The 16621-nt window shown below is 44.2% G+C and overlaps 1 protein-coding gene across 6 annotated transcripts in view; it reads right to left on the bottom strand.

The window, feature by feature from the left end:
• The window catches only part of Mapkap1 (MAPK associated protein 1), a 282174-nt gene that overhangs the window by 32127 nt on the left and 233426 nt on the right, over nt 1-16621 (bottom strand). For all 6 annotated transcript variants that reach the window (XM_045157076.1, XM_045157083.1, XM_004662807.2 and 3 more), the window contains one exon: nt 14517-14657. In XM_045157076.1, coding sequence (XP_045013011.1) covers nt 14517-14657 — 141 coding nt within the window. The remainder of the gene's footprint in view (nt 1-14516; nt 14658-16621) is intronic.

The raw sequence follows: 16621 nt of genomic DNA, 5'->3' as shown, positions 1-16621 counted from the left end.
GGTGTGCCTGTGTGTTCTTGTGTGTACACGTATTTCTGCTTCCTTATTTTGGTTCTTATTTTGACATTTATAAAAATAAAAATGAACAGAGTAAAATAAATGTGCGTATCTCTTCTGTGCCCCATATTCTTTTTTCAGAAGAGGGGAAGAATTATCACCAGAGACGGTTTGAAATTTTCTTCTATGGCCATGTAACTCCTGAAGCCATAGTCAGTCAATATTGTTAATGTACCTTGTTAATTTGATAGGATTTGTCAGGTAACTCCACTGGAAAATTATATAAAACTGTTCCAGATGAAAAGATGATAGTGACATGAATTAAAGTGATAGAACAATAGTGGAATATAAACCAGAAATGACACCCAAAGTGGCTGTTGATTTATTGCCATACTGAGTTTGGTTCTGGGCTCCCATGTATATTAGTGCTACAAATCTGGGTCCATTTAGCAGAGGGATGCTCATACATACATCACCAGCTCCTGCTCCAAGCCAAGGTCACTCCCCATTGCATCAATCTTTTCAACAGAGCCTACTTCACAAAGCAAGACTTTTGTAACCATCTCAGATGTAACGGCCCCTCATCCTCTTTCATCTTTCTTTTATCATGTAAAGTACACTTTAACTTCTATTATTTTTATCTGCAAATTGTTACTGTATAGTTCATCCATTACTGGCCGTATCTCTGCATCGGATGCCTAAGCTCTGCTCGGCCACAGAACACTTTCCCAATGACACCCTTTCCTGGGGTTACTGGGCTGATGCTGTTCACAGGGGACCTCCAAGACTGGGGCTTGGGGATGGAGATGAGGGAGATGAATGTAATAGGTTCAAGATGGGCAGACAGAATGTCATTTAGACAATCCGTGTGTTCCACAAAAGCAGCATGTAAATCAGATTTTTTTTTTTTTCTGAATCAAATCACATTTTACCACTGACTTCTGGTTCCAGGGATACTTTATCTTCATTTTGGATTGATCTGTAATTGGCAGGAGCTCCCAACACTTCAGTTTTAAGTTTCTCTGCCCTGCAGGCTTTCAGTCAAGTAGTTAATGATCTGTAAAACTCTCGCCTGCCTCGAGGAGTCACTATTTAAAGGAACCTGTAGAGAGAATCTTTCCCGATGGGAAAATCCTTTGTGCATTAAATAATCTCACTCTACTGAGGTATGCATCTCTGCCTCTTACAGCTGAGCACAGGGCTCTGCCCACTCCTGCTGGACAAGTAGCAGCAGGTAGGCTGGGGATACATAAGGCAACTTGTAGCCGGAGCCCATCAGGCTTCACTGCTAGAATACACTCTGGAGGTAAAATGAGACTTCTGGGAGTCTTAGGTTGGAATATGTTAGCTTGCTAAAAGGAGATCAGGTAGTAGTCCAGTGTCTGCCACAGGCCAGGACAGGGACAGGGATGCTGGAGGTGGGTACAATATGGGTGTGGGGGGAGGGGAGCTGCGGAAGCTGGGTGGTAGGACTGTCAAGTGGGGAGATCAAGTAGTGCCACCCTGAGCCACTGTCACTGCCGCCTCTGGACTGCTGAGGGTTGATGGGTAAGGGCCAGAAGGGCACAGCTTCCTATGATAGTGGAGCAGAGGGAAGGTAAGACGACTGCTGCTAGATGTCCCCTGTGGCTCACCATCCCCAAGGCCAATGCCAAAGTAAAGAGATTCGGTGCAACCAGGGCAGGCACACCACCATTGCTCTAGCAGCTCTAGCACCAGGAGTCCTGCGGAACAGTCTTTGTCTCAGCACCAACAGCTATGATGCTATTAGGCTTCATTTACTATACCCACACATGTTTAACAGAGCCAGCACTCATTGGCACCAGCTAGGTGTCATCAAGGTTAGAGCCATTGTGTGCCCTCACCACTTGGTAAAATCAGCCTCTGGTCATCCTGTTTTAGAGATAGGAAACAGAAACACAGGAAGGGAATGAATGTAGACCGGGAGGATGGGGAGGAGTGCTGTGGAATGCTGTCTTCTACACATGACATGGCAATTACACTCATTAACTCAGAGCAGCACTAGTCATTTGTACAAGACTAGGCCCACCAATATTCCATCATGGTTGGGGGAAAGACTTAAAAGGCCACAACCCTCCCTAGGGAGCTATTGGCAGTTAATGATTGCTGGAGGAGGGAATGGCATTTTCTTCAGGGGTGTAGCCATTGGTAAATTACTCATGCTGCAGTCAATAACCCCTCACCTGTGCTCATGCAAACAACCTTAACTAAAATGAGTGAGTTACCCTGCCCTCCAAGACATCACAGTAGAAGGGAGACTAGTGAGGAAGATGAAAGGGCTTTCAGAAGTGGTAGAGGGAAGCCAATATAAGGAACTGGGGGTTAGTATGATCAAAATATTATGTACATGTATAAAATTGCTAAATCAATAATTAAAAAAATCAAATAAATTCAAGACCTAAGATAATGTGACTTAAAAGTGGCAAAGTTGGAACCTGAACTTAGGATGTCTGTTTTTGGAAACTGTCCAGTCACTATATGTGCCTACAAGAGCTGTGCTGGGAGTTTATAAACATGTCCACCGGAGAAAGGTGCTTATTTGAGGTCACAGAGCTCAGAATAAGGAAGGCCACTCCTCAAACAGAGAATCAGGTTCTTTCTATGACCGCTCGTGGCTGTATCCATGTAAGCCAAGAAGATACAATAGCAGTCTGCCCCAGGAGTCTTTAAGCTCCTTCTGCATTTTCACCAGGGAGCATAGTAGGGAAATGCTTAGATGTGCCAATAAATGTACACATCCACATTTGTTCATAAGTGGCAGGAAGTGCAATCAATGCTTTTCCTTTTGACTGTGGTGCATGGTTTTCCATGGCTAAAGTCTCTGTGTGCAAACTGAAGAAAAGGCAGAGACAGGTGTCCTTCATCTTGAGTAACACTATCTTGAGTAACTCAAATTATAAACATACAACAAAGAAATAAGGGAAATTGACTTCATTAAATTTACATTTCTTCAACTTAAACAGTTAAAATAGAGGAGTAGTTAATACAACCACAATAGAATATAGCACAACCAGGAAAAATCCTGCATAAGAAAAGTTTGACTTGGAAAAATTCTTATGACTAGATGAAAAAGAGGAAAGAAGGAGGACTGAGAAGATGGCTCAGCAGTTAAGAGTGCTTGCAGTGCAGGGAGGACCTGAGTTCAATCGTCTGCACCCACATAAAAAGCCAGGCATGGCTTGCACAGACTCACTGGTCAGTCTGTCTAACAGAAAAACAGGAAGCTCCAAGTTCAGTGAGAGACTCTGTCTCTGGGAAATAAGGCAGAAGACTGTGAGGGCAGGACAACTTTGACCTCTGTACGTGTACACAACTGTATGCACATGCACATACCTCCCATATACATATGCCAAAAAAGGAAAAGAAAAATATTTATAGGAGCTAGGGGTGGAGGAACACTTGCCTATCATGCACAAGGTTCTGAGTACTAGTCCCAGCACTGAAGAAAAAACAACAACAACAACAACATACAACTGTTATATAATAAAACAATAAAAAAAGAATCTGTTTCAAACCAACTGGTAAAGAGGTCAACTGTGGCCAGCAGCAGAACATTCTTTGCTTTTCTGTATTTTGCTGAAATAAAAACCTCACCAAAAATGAAAATCTTTTATTTACTTTTTATTGATGCTGGGGATCAAATCCATGCTCGGCAAACAGCCAATAATATTTTAATTTTTTTTTTGTGATGCTGGGGATTCAATCCAGGCCCTTATTTAGGCTAGGAAAGCACTTGCCTCTGAGCTATGTCCCAGCGCCCCCAATGATCATCATTTTAAAAGCAGACTTATTGCCGGGCATGGTGGCGCACGCCTTTAATCCCAGCACTTGGGAGGCAGAGGTAGGAGGATCGCTGTGAGTTCGAGGCCACCCTGAGACTCCATAGTGAATTCCAGGTCAGCCTGGGCTAGAGTGAGACCCTACCTTGAAAAACAAACAAACAAACAAACAAAAAAGAATTTAAAAAGCAGACTTATTTTTTAGTTTTCCATCCAGAATTTGGTTTCCCTTCCAAATTTCTCTGCCACCCCCTACCTCTCTCTCTCTTTTTTTCCCCTGAGGTAGGGTCTCACTCTAGTCCAGGCTGATCTGGAACTCACTCTGTAGTTCCAGGCAGGCCTCAAACTCAGGCAGGCCTCAAACACAAAGCAAACCTCCTACCTTTGCCTCCCGAGTGTTGGGATTAAAGGTATGTACTACCACTCCTGGCACCTTTCCCAACTTATAAAATGTGGCAAGGACCTCTGTATACTGACCTCTGTAACTGGTGGTCATTTAAAGTGACCCTAAATTGAAGAATACCTCCATCTAGCAGCTCTCAAGTACCTAGGAGTAAGATGTTTGGAAGGGCTCCTATGAGCTCTACTCCATTCAACCTCATGCCACTGTTACAGTGGGGTCCAGAGGCTTCCCTGTCTCAGCCATGGCAGATGAGGATGAAGAGCATAGAGTGGCCAGTCAGCCCTTCCCTCAGAAGCATGGGAGGCTATTTGTCTCCCTTACCAGCTCTCCTCCCTACCCACTTATCCACTGCCATCCGTCATGACCTTTTCATACTCTCCTACTCTGACAGCTTCCAGATACAGGGAGTCAAACTTCACTGGAAGCAAACTATCATACCAACTGTCAAAGGCAGAAAACATTGCCTGATTGCTGTCCTACATCAGTTCTAGCATATAAATCCTTCCTTAACAAGACAGCTCAAAATAAACAAAATGCAACTCTAATGTACATACATCTCTCCAGGGAAATGATTTATCCAGGGTTCAGAGTTATCACAAGGGGGCCCTTGTCTGTTTTAAGTAACCAAAAGGTTTCCATAAAAGGATGTTAGTCCCGTATGTTCTCCTCTGCTATGCAGATGGAGTACCCCCTTTGGGCAGGCTGTGTTAGGTTCCTGAGTACAGTGGCTCACTGAGTGTTCACAACACCTGTTTCAGATAGCAGCAATGCAGTGTGGTTAGGGACTCTGGAATCAGAAAGTCCTAAGTTCAAGTATCACCTTCCCTACCTCCTAATGACATGACTTGGGCAAACTGGTCTAACATGCACATAATAATATGCACCTCACGGGTTGGTTGCGTGTTAAGTAATAAAGTCTGGCACGAAAAGAGCTCGGCACAGTGCAGCTAGTGGCACCCGCTTTTCTAGTGACTAAGGAACGAGCTGTGCAATTATGCCACAGACCCAGTGATGGAGACAAGGACAAGGGAGCTCAGAAAGCCACGGAAGGGGTGTGAACAAGGACACGTCTGGTCCTGAGTTTGGACACCTGCTCTATGTTGCTATATCTCAGTCTTGGAAGCACCAGGATATGGAAAGGCCTGTCCAGCTGAGGAGTCTAATGGCCTTGTTATTAATAATCTACCAATGCCAGTGTCATGGGACATGTCAAGAGTTCACTGTAGCATCAGTAAGAATGTTCTGAGACTTGGACATACAGAAACATGTATGATGAAGAATGTCCATCCCTAAAGGTCACCAGGTCATTCATTTGAAGACCAGGATTTTTTTTTAAATTATTTATTTATTTATTTATTTATTTATTTATTTATTTATTTATTTGAGAGAGACAGACACAGAGAGAAAGACAGATAGAGGGAGAGAGAGAATGGGCGCGCCAGGGCCTCCAGCCTCTGCAAACGAACTCCAGACGCATGCGCCCCCTTGTGCATCTGGCTAACGTGGGACCTGGGGAACCGAGCCTTGAACCGGGGTCCTTAGGCTTCACAGGCAAGCGCTTAACCGCTAAGCCATCTCTCCAGCCCAAGACCAGGATTTTGTTGACACATTTCCAGTGTGTCATCCTGAGCAAAGATATATCTTCCTTGGTGAGCCTGACCATTGTTCTCTGTACAGCACTCACAAGTGCTGGAGTGTTACGAAGATGGAATGGCACAGCATGTAAGATGCTTATCAGGTGCTGGTACATAAAAGCTAAGTCAGTTATTAACACGACTAGTGAAGAAGAACGTCAGCAGGTGAAAGATTAGTAAAATGCAAAGCTGGGGTCAAAGCCAAAATCTTGCTGTGTCTTAGTAAGTGTCCCCATAGCAAGCTGGTTCCTACTGTCCCAGAGGAGAATGCCTAACTCTTACAAGGCATGCCCTGTTCTATTGTACAATAAGAAAACAACTCCTGAAACAACATTGTGGCAAATATTAAGGTATTAACAGTCCATGATTCCTTGTACATCCTGAGTTACTGTTTATCTGCTTAGACAGCACAAACCATTCATCAATTTCCTACAACTCTGAATCGAAGACTACAAAAGCTTCATTGCTGTAAAGCCCGAAGCATATTTGGTACAATTCTACAGCCCTCTATCTTTAGGTTGCCTAGAGCCTCTGAAAGCCCGGAAAAGCTCTGGGGAGCACCGGTGAAGAACTTGTGGCCAGAGTGGATTTTGCTAAATATACCCAGGTGATCAATAGCATCCACACTGCAGTCATGTAAGTCTTTGAAACTTGTTTGAATTTACACACAGGATCAGGCACACAGGTTGTTGGGGTTTAATAATACATCAGAGATCACCTAGTCTGGGGGCTTTTATTCTCCATATAAAGACACTGAGGCTCAAGACTGGGACATGACTTGTCTAATGTCACCTATTAATGACAGAGCTGTAACCGTAATTCATATCTCCATGCCATCAGGCCAGAGCTTATACAGACCAGCCACTCCTGTTAACACATTGATCTCATGCATCACAAAAAAAAAAAAAAAGCACTCTCCAACAATATGTTAGGCACCCAAAAGAAGTTAAAATTGTTTGGGGGCACAATCAAGGTGGAATCCAGGATAGCATTATTTTCTTGTGACAAGTGGGTGCTGGGTCTCATTCAAAGGCTAATCATCCCAAACAACAGAGAACCACAGCTGACAGCTGCCAGTTTCACTGTGTGGCTGGTAAGAGACCTGATGACAAGAGAAGAGTGCATCTGACTAGACCACCGCCCTAGCATGCAAACCAAGGGGTGTCCTACACATGCACACCAGCACTCAGCACAGGACTGGGCAGGGCTCACTGAAGGTACTGCTTAGCACTGGTAACACTGTCTTTGCATGGGGTCTAAGTTCTTTCTAAGGAGAAGGCAGTGTGATCACCAATCTAGATTCCCCATTGGTAAATGATTTCTCAGACAAGTGTATAGTGTCAGGAAGGAGCAGTTAATGTCTTTCTCAGGGGAATTCATCATATTGTGATTGTGAGGCACAGGCCTTGCTGCTCTTTGGAGCTCAAATATGACTCTTCACCAAAAAAGGAGGGAGATGATTTTGGACAAGTTCTCAGGGATCCTGCTCCCATTCCTTCTACCAAGATGGTTACAATTCTCAATTGCTTCTTAGCCACCCAAGGAACCTGACACATTCATGAGTTATACCAGATTACTTGCAAGAATTCTCAGAGTAGAGGCTGTGGGAACAGGAATTAGAGAAAGACCTGCAGTTAGATAAATTCTGACATTTACAGTTGGGACTTCTCTTCAATATCATTACTGCATTGAAGCACTGAGGTGGTAAACAATTTTTCTGGTGTTTTAAAGAATATTTATTTATTTATTTATGGGGGGGGGGAGAGAGAGAAAAGACAGAAAGCGTGGGCACATCAGGGACCCCAGCCACTGCAAATGGACTCCCAATGCATGTGCCACTTTAAGCACCTGGTTTTACATGGGTACAGGGGAATTCAACTCTGGTCATTAGGCTTTCAGGCAAATGCCTTAACCACGGACCCATCTCTCCAGCCCTGGGGGAAGGTTTTGATAGTCCTATCATGCTATCACATAATCATAAATATTAAACCTAACTCAAAATTTGGTCTCAGAAAATGTTGTCAGAATGACAGAACCATCATTTAGTAGAAGAAGTACCATGCTCAAATCACCATGTGTACCAAAGATGTGGAGTTAAGTGTGATGTGCCATCTCTGCATTGTTAGTGACTGGGAATGGTGAATGGTACCTTCTTAGCATCTAGTGAGAAAAGGACACGGAAATATGGAAAGAGATCAGTTTATTTCCTGAGAACATGAGTTTCCTGTTTATATAATTACTTGAACTTTACATCATAGGCACACCATGGAAAACTACAAAAATTTCTTGTTCACAGAGCCACCAGAATCCCAGTAAGCCTGAAGAGTAATAAAGCCAAGGCCACAGCTGCCTGCCAAGGGCTTTCTTTAGTCTGCTGATAATATAGTAGAAGATAACGCTATAGCAGTCTTCCTTTGCACAACGGCTTGCTGTTACTGACTAGGGAAATAATAACTGGTCAGTAAGAGATCTCTTGAGTGATAAGGGAAAGGTCCACAATGGCAATTAACAAGGCAAAGGAAGTGAGTTGGTGCATGTGGCCCAACGATCAAACCACTTCTCAGCCTAACACCATGTTGAGAAACCAAGTTGACCTATCTGTCAGTAAAAACATGTATGGGCAAAAGATAAGGGTGCAGACACTCTCTGAAAGCCACTGTGCTTCAGCAGGTCTGGGTTGAGGTCAGGAGTCAGAAACTTGGTTAGGGTCCAGGGCTGGACTTGCTGTTTTAAGATGCTATGCAAATGAGAGGTATTACATGGTGACGTCATTACCTCCTCTGCTGTGCTTTTTGTTATTTTCTGTGTTGCCTTTTCCCTAGTGACAACTTGAGCTGCATTCCTACCTTATTAGTATTTTAAAAAGTTTAGGAAGTGCCAGGCATAGCCAGGCCTGGTGGCGCACACCTTTAATACCAGCACTGGGGAGGCAGAGGTAGGATTGCCATGAGTTTGAGGCCACCCTAAGAGTACATAGTGAGTTCCAAGTCAGCTAGCATGAAACCTTACCTCGAAAACCCAAAACCAACCAAACAAACAAAAAATGAATTTCTGGGTGTGGTGGCGCACACCTTTAATCCCAGCACTTGGGAGAGGAGGCAGAGGTAGGAGGATCACCAGTTCAAGGCTACCCTGAGACTAAGGCCACCCTGAATTCCAGGTCAGCCTGAGCTAGAGTGAGACCCTACCTTGAAAAACAAAACAAAAAGTTTAAGAATCCTTTAAAGCTTGACAGTCAAAGAAAGATTGGTAGAAAACTGGTTTAAGTTTGGGTTTTACAGACCAGAGTTGGAATCTCTCATCCTAACTTTTTTAGAAACATGTGGCAGATAGTAACTGGGGCGCAGGCCCTTCTGCGTCATCAGAAGAAAGGCTGCAGAGCCTGAGGTTCCCCCCTTCTGCTGTGCAACGCACTCTGAACATGGCCTCAGTGTGGATGGAGATTCCTATGGGATCAGCAGGGATGCTGGGCAAAGCTGCGCAGATACCGCTTAGAAGAATTCACCACAGGGGCCACCTGAAATCTTTCCTCTAACTGATACAGGATGGATGGTGGAGGAAATCATTCATCAGTGTCAGGAAAGATCTGAAGCACCTGGCTAGTCAGGTGAAATAAAGTAAATTATTTACTGATCTCAGAATCTAATTGCCCACTTGAATACTCATGAAGGATGTGTTTTCTGCCCTAAATTTCAGGTTGAACTGAAGGAAAGAATTCTGAAGGAGAGAACTGTGACAGCGGAGTGTGTGTGGGGGAAGGGGCTGTCATGTGCTTTCTAAGGAGGGAGTCTGAAGTTGCATACCTGGGAAAATGAGTTTATTCACTTCCTGCATGATACAATACTCAGGGTAGTTTATTTGATTGCCACAAAATTCCTTAATTAACAAAGCTTCCATTTTTGATGTTGAAGACTAGTTACAACAGAAACAAATGTTCTGACATGTGTTTCAGAAGCTCCCCAGAGCTGTGACTCTCCACCAGAGGGCACCATGTGTGCCACTGGACTTCTCATTAGATAGCATCCTCACTAGAGACTGACTGACTGCCTGCTCTGACTGCCTGCTCTGGGGAGAAAGGTCTGTATCACTGGCCTCATCCTTTTCTACCTGGTAGACCTCCATGGTAGCCAGAAGTGATGCTCTGGCTGAAAAGCTACCACCTAATATGAGTGATCTGGTTCAATATCTGAAAGATGGGGAACAGGAGAGGTGGCAAAAGGCAGCATAAATAACAATGAGCAAAACATTAAGGTGAGATGCCAATGACAATCAGCTTGTGACCAGGCACACCATCTTAGACAAACACTAGAGTAAAAACTAAGGCTGAAGAGAGAAGATGTTCAGGCTGACAATGTAGGTTAAGGTCTTAGTGAGACTTGAATCCAGCTCTGACTGTAGAGCCTGGCTCCTCACACTGACTCAGTGTGGACTCTCCTTGCAATGAATCTGCTGGCCAGAAAGAGGCAAATGAAAATCTGTCTTCTGCCTTTGAAAAAGAGTGTGGAGACAGACATGGGATCGCTCTTAACCACCCCAGACCCTGCTTCTCATACTGCAGAAGGAAAGAAGGATCTCTGAAGTGTGCTCCTCAGGGAAAAGTCTACTTTGACCTTTGTCTGATGGTAGTTAAGTGACTAACAATTTCCTAAATTCTTCTTTTTAGAGGTATTGGAAGAAGATCCCTCATTACCGGCAATTACTGTAGCCCAGCACAGGAAACTTAAATATATATATATTTGTACGCATATGTGCATGTCTATGGGTGAGCTAGAGCTAGGGTCTCTTGCCGTTGCAATCAAATGCCTGTCTGGCTTTATGTGGGTGGCTGGGAAATTGAACCCAGGCTGGCAGGCTTTGCAAATAAGCACCTTTAACTGCTTGAGTCATCTCCTCAGGTCCTTCAGAAATCTTACAAAAAAAATTCTCTCAGTCTTTTTTTTTCAATTTTATTTATTTATTTGACAGAGAAAGGGGGGGGGGAAGAGAGAGAAAATGGGCACACCAGGGCCTCCAGCCACTGCAAATGAACTCCAGACACGTGCACCCCCTTGTGCATCTGGCTAACGTGGGTCCTGGGGAATCGAACCTGGGTCTTTCGGCTTTGTAGGCAAACGCCTTAACTGCTAAGCCATCCCTCCAGCCCTCTCTCTCTCACTTTTTAACACTTATTAATTTGAGAGAGAGTGCCAGAGAGAGGGGCAGATAGAGAGACAGAATGGGTGTGCCAGGGCATCTGTCAGCTTCAAGACACATGCACCACCTTGTGCATCTGGCTTATGTGGGTCCTGGGGAATCTAACTGGGGTCCTTTGGCTTTGCAGGCAAGCACCTTAACTGCTAAGACATCTCTCCAGCCCCAGAGAACTTTTAATGATAAAAGCACACACAGAAAATTCATAAACTATGAACATATACATCCTGACTTTCAGCAGGGTGTGGTGATGCACACCTTTAATCCCAACACTCAGGAGGCAGAGGTAGGAGGACTGCTGTGAGTTCAAAACCACCCTGAGAGTACATAGTAAATTTCAGGTCAACCTGAGCTAGAGTGAGAACCTACCTGAAACAAAAACAAAAAGAAAACAAACCAAAAACCTGACTTTCCATGAAGTCTACAAACCATGTAACCAGTATTCAAATCAAGAAACAAATCCTTGGGTTGAGGAGACGGTTCAGTGGGTGAAAGTACTTGCTGTGCAATGCTGATGACCTGAGTTCAGACCCACAGACCTCATATAAGCACAGATGAAGTAGCATACACCTATGGCAAGACTGGAGGCAGAGCTAGGAGAATCTTCTGAAGCCCATGGGCCACTTAGCCTGGCATATGAAGGAGTAAGCAACAAGAGATCCTGCCTCAAACAATGTGGAAAGCAAGGACTCACACCTAGGTTGTCCTCTGACTGCCACATGTATACTTAGGGCATGTGTGCGTGCACACACGATTTAAAATGCAAAGAGAACCCAGAAGCTACACCTCAGTAGAGAACCTTCCCCTTCCCTCCAGAATGATCACTATCCTTTCCCTTACACAAGCTTGGGCAGCTTATTATTTAATGTTATATTAAGTTGAACCATAGGCACTTTTTTCCCCCCATTCATTCTTTTCCCCTGGTGCAGAGGACAGATCCAAGGACTGGGCAAATGTTCTACCACTGAACTGCACTCCCAGTATGAGAGAGATTTTTTTTTTTTTAGCAGTCATTATTTCATTTCTGTAAGAGACCTTGAAAAACCACCCCAAATTTATGCCTTAAGCATAAACATTAAATAGCAATTTCAGTAGCACATGTGGTGCATATAGACCACATTTTGGTGGGAAGGAACAAGTATAAAAAGGGGGATTAAAGGGTGAGGTCTGTTTTGGTTTAGTTACTGATTCATCCATTTGAAAGTCTTAGAATTTCCCCCACCCCCATAATGCATGAACCACAACTCCCATGGGGTTGACCTGCAACCCCAACGAGAAAGGCCTCTTCAGAAAAGGGACAGGGAGGAGGGAAAGGATGGAACCAACATGTGTTGTTTACATACAAAATATGTCCATATCTAATAAAAAAAAGTCTAAGAATCACCATCAGTCTAACACCTAATAGTCTGCTGTGTGTGTGTTGTAGTGCTGGGGATGGAACACAGGGCCTTCTGCATGCTGAGCACATGCTCTACCACTAGGCCACACCTCCTCTACCTTCCCCTCCCACAAAAAACTATTGTTTGTTGAGTACTTGCTTTATACCAGACCCTTTTCTAAGTATTCTGCAGCTATTGTGACACTGGTCCTCACAATAATCCTAGAGATAGGGCCTTTTACTATCTTTTAAAAATTTTATTCATTTTTATTTATTTGAGAGTGACCGAGGGGGGGGGGGGGAGAATGGGCATGCCAGGGCCTCTAGCCACTGCAAACAAACTCCAGATGTGTGCGCCCCCTTGTGCATCTGGCTAACATGGGTCCTGGGGAATTGAGCCTCGAACCGGTGTCCTTAGGCTTCACAAGCAAGCACTTAACTGCTAAGTCATCTCTCCAGCCCCCTTTTACTATCTTGATTTACAGATGAGGAAAAGAGGTCTTAAAATCACTTGCTGGTGGTGATATAACTACTAAATGAGCCAGGCTTTGAACCTGGGATTCTAACTGCTGAGCCTATCTTCCCCACATTGCACCACCATGCTGCCTTTGGACTAACAGCTCCTGTTTATAGAAGGCTTACCATCCACTAGCCTGAGCCAAGTGTAATTTGTGCTTCTCATAGCACTGGCAGGAGTTGGTACAGCTGCTGTTCTCATCTAAACAGGCCAAAATTGAGGCTCAGAAAGATGAAGACCCTTGCTTAAGGTTATATGGCTAGTTAGTGGATAAGAGTCACAATTTAAGCCAATTGAAGGTCATTTTGCCCATCTAATTTCCCAAGAATATCAGCACACTGCAAGTTCCTGTCAGTCAAGGTGGGAAGGAATACTTGAGGACCTTTTAAATTTTTTATTTGTTATTTATTTGAGGGGGTGGGCAGGCACATAGAGAATAGACATGCCAGGGCCTCTAGCTACTACAAATGAACTCCAGATGCATATGCTACCATGTGCATCTGGCTTACATGGGTTTTGGAAAATTGTACCTGGGTCCTTAAGCTTTGCAAGCAAGCACCCTGACCACTAAGCAATCTCTCTCCAGCCCTTGAGGAGCTTTTAGAGGCTTACTACATATTAACTAATGCATGTGTACCTGCATATGTGTGGCCCTCATGACCATATAACCACAAGTATACTACACCCATATATACATGCAAAACATGTATATAAAATTGGCACATTCTAGAGTCAGAATGTAAATTTTCTTCCCTTTGTAAGAGGCAAACAAGGCCCAGGAAGAAGTGGTGTGGCAGAGTCAAATGCAGGTCAGCTTTCTGACTGTGCAGGCCTGGTACTCTCCTGGTTCCCCTCCTTTGCTAGGGACAGGTGATGCAGATTGATGGAAGACCTGCATCTCACCCCACACCACCACCAGTCTGTATGAATTAGGCATTAGGCATGAGATTCTGTGGCTCCCATTTCTCTCCTATGAGGTGGGGAAGCAAAAATTCCTGACTTTCAGGTAGGTAAGTATAGGGCAGCACTTAGCACTTAGGGACTAGAACAAAGCAGACACCTAGACAGAGGGCCACGATGACAGTGGTGGTGAGGCATCAATACTATGCTGACTATCATGGCACATTTTCAACTCCGGTTAGGTTTAAGTGAAAATAGAAAGTTAGCATTTAATTGGGACAAATCAAGCCCAAATATTAGCTGAAAGTTAGTTTCAGAATATCAAATGAGGATCTAAATATAACCCCTGAGATTATTATGAAGCTTCCTGACTGAATGGGCAATGGATTCAGAGAGCAAGGAAAGCATGTGGGCATTGTGACACAGCAGCTGAGGACAGGGCACAAGGAAACTGCAGATGAGAGGGATTAAAGAATCTCACAGCGAGTCACTTTGAAGAGCGTTACACTGGCTCTCTCTCTAATCTTCTGCTTCATAAAGAAGGAGACAAGATAGAGCACTCAGGTGGGAAAAGGATGTACTTTAAATTTCATTGTTTTAACATTTCCTCAGAAAACAAATTATCTCTAGTCATTCCAGTCACATAAAAGTTGAATGTCGTTTCTTTCCCTACTTGTGCTCTGCCAACTGAGCTTACCGAGCTGCACATCGGTGGTGAACCGCAGCCTGTGGATCATGCTGACTTTGAATGACTTGTAGTGATGACTGCTAAGCATGTCCTGCACTGTAGCTATGTCAATTTGTGAATCTTCCTCGAAAACTCCATCTGCCCTTGAACCTGGGGAGGAAAAATGCAGTTTAGCACATAAAGATACATGAGGCTTGGCAAATGGTATCTGTTTAAAATGCTTTGAGATAAATTAAAATAATATGGGCGATTTAATTTGGAGAAGAAAAGGCTGAGCAATGACTTAATAATGCCATTCCAGTAAACACAGAATGGTAACATATTAATCATTCAACAATTAATTCCACAAAGACTGCCTATTCCATGTCAGGCCCTTGGCTGGGACGTAGGGAAAAGAGGAAAACTCCCTGCTTGCTCCCAGCAAGAGGTTCAGTCTCCTTATCAGCCAACACCCAATGGCATGGCCAGTCACTCTTCCTGTTCCATTTATTACATGTATTTTTTCTGATCACAGAAATCATCTGCACTCCTTGAAGAAGCCCTTTCCCTTCCAAACTTCAGCAGCTCCCTGGTTCAGGTCAGAGCCTGTGGGCGCTCAATGTCTGTGACAGTCTCTCCTCAGTGCCTTCGGGCCACTGCTGATTCATCCTCCAGAGGTTTGGTTCTTCTTTCATTCACCAAGTATTCAGTAATAGCCACGTGCATGCTAAGGACCCAATACCTGATATGGGAGACAGTCTTTCCTGGGTCCCACAGCCTGAATGAAGCACACGCTTTGACAACCAGGGAGCCAAGACAAGGCAGCAGAAGACCTGGCAGAAACAACTAGCTGCCCCTTCTTGTCATCCTTCACCTTACCTTCTCTCAGATGCTCACCTCCTCAGACTGTACACAGTCCATGTGTCCTACCTACTTCTGGGACTTTGTTTGTGGCCTAGAACCCTCCTTCAGCTTTATCCCCAAACTGTCAAAATCCTCTTCCTTCCTGAGGCTAGCTCAAACTCAACCTTCATGAAATCTTCCCTGATCATTCTGATTGGCAGTGAATCCACAGTAGTAAGTGTATGCTGGATCTAGGAGCTGGGAAGACCTGGACTCAACTCCCAATGTGACCTCTATTTTGCTGTGTGATCTTGGGCAAGTAACTATTTCTCTTCTGAATTCATTTCTGCCACTCATAATGTCAAAATTCATAAAGGATCTAAAACATGTTTAATCAATGGCAGCCAGGACTATTTTAAATCAGCAATAAGAGAGGTTGCTTTGTCCTATTATGGAAGCTTCATGAAGGTAAGTAAAGTTACTTATTCATCTTTATGCTTTCTCCTGCAAACAGTACAAGCAACTTGTATGCTCTTACTCAGTTTTGCTACATCAGTAATAGCTAGTATATACAAGTGCTTACTCTGTGTCAGGTCCCTAGGACATAGAGGTTATGGAATATTTTATCTTAAACAGATGAAAGGCAAACTACAGCCTAAGGCTTCACTAGCAAAGGCAAACCATCTCTTGTCTCTAGAGTCTGAGGGTTGGACTTTGGAGGCATAACTGTTGGTGACACTAGGTATAAGGGGAGCACAAAGTGGGGGCCTTTGGCCCTGGGCTGAGAAGGAGTAGGCAGTTAGGGTGACTGGGCCCCTGAAAGTAAAACAGATAGGAAACTCTGTACTTGCTGGAAATCAAGGATGATCTGACTTCTTAACTCTTGCCTAGTTCCCCAGACCTGTTATTCTACAAACAACATGGACCTCCTGGGAGGGAGGTCTTTGATTTAAACACTGTGGTTGGTCAAGTTCAGAACTTGGTGTCAGGGCTAGTCTCTTTCTGAGACAACCCCTAGTGCTAACCAACCAGTTGTCCCTCTGGTTCACCTGAGCTGGAAGACAAGGCCTACCACTATAAGGTTATAAATATCTTTGCAAGGGGAGGGCATGCTCTGTGAGCTGCCTGGCCACTTGGGAACTTCTAGCAGCTGGTGAGTTTTCCCAGGCCCAGATGGGCTGGGCTGAGGGGAGAACCTCCAGCTCCCCACAGGGCAGGAGCTCTCTGAACTTTCTTTACTCTCTTTTCTTTCCATGATTTTCTCAGGCCTTTCATGTGGGATCTCTAGCCTT

The sequence above is a fragment of the Jaculus jaculus genome, chromosome 1, assembly GCF_020740685.1.
Source record: "Jaculus jaculus isolate mJacJac1 chromosome 1, mJacJac1.mat.Y.cur, whole genome shotgun sequence".
NCBI lineage: Eukaryota > Metazoa > Chordata > Mammalia > Rodentia > Dipodidae > Jaculus > Jaculus jaculus.
The sequence above is the reverse complement of the archived record's forward strand: the minus strand, read 5'-3'. Positions and strand labels throughout refer to the sequence as shown.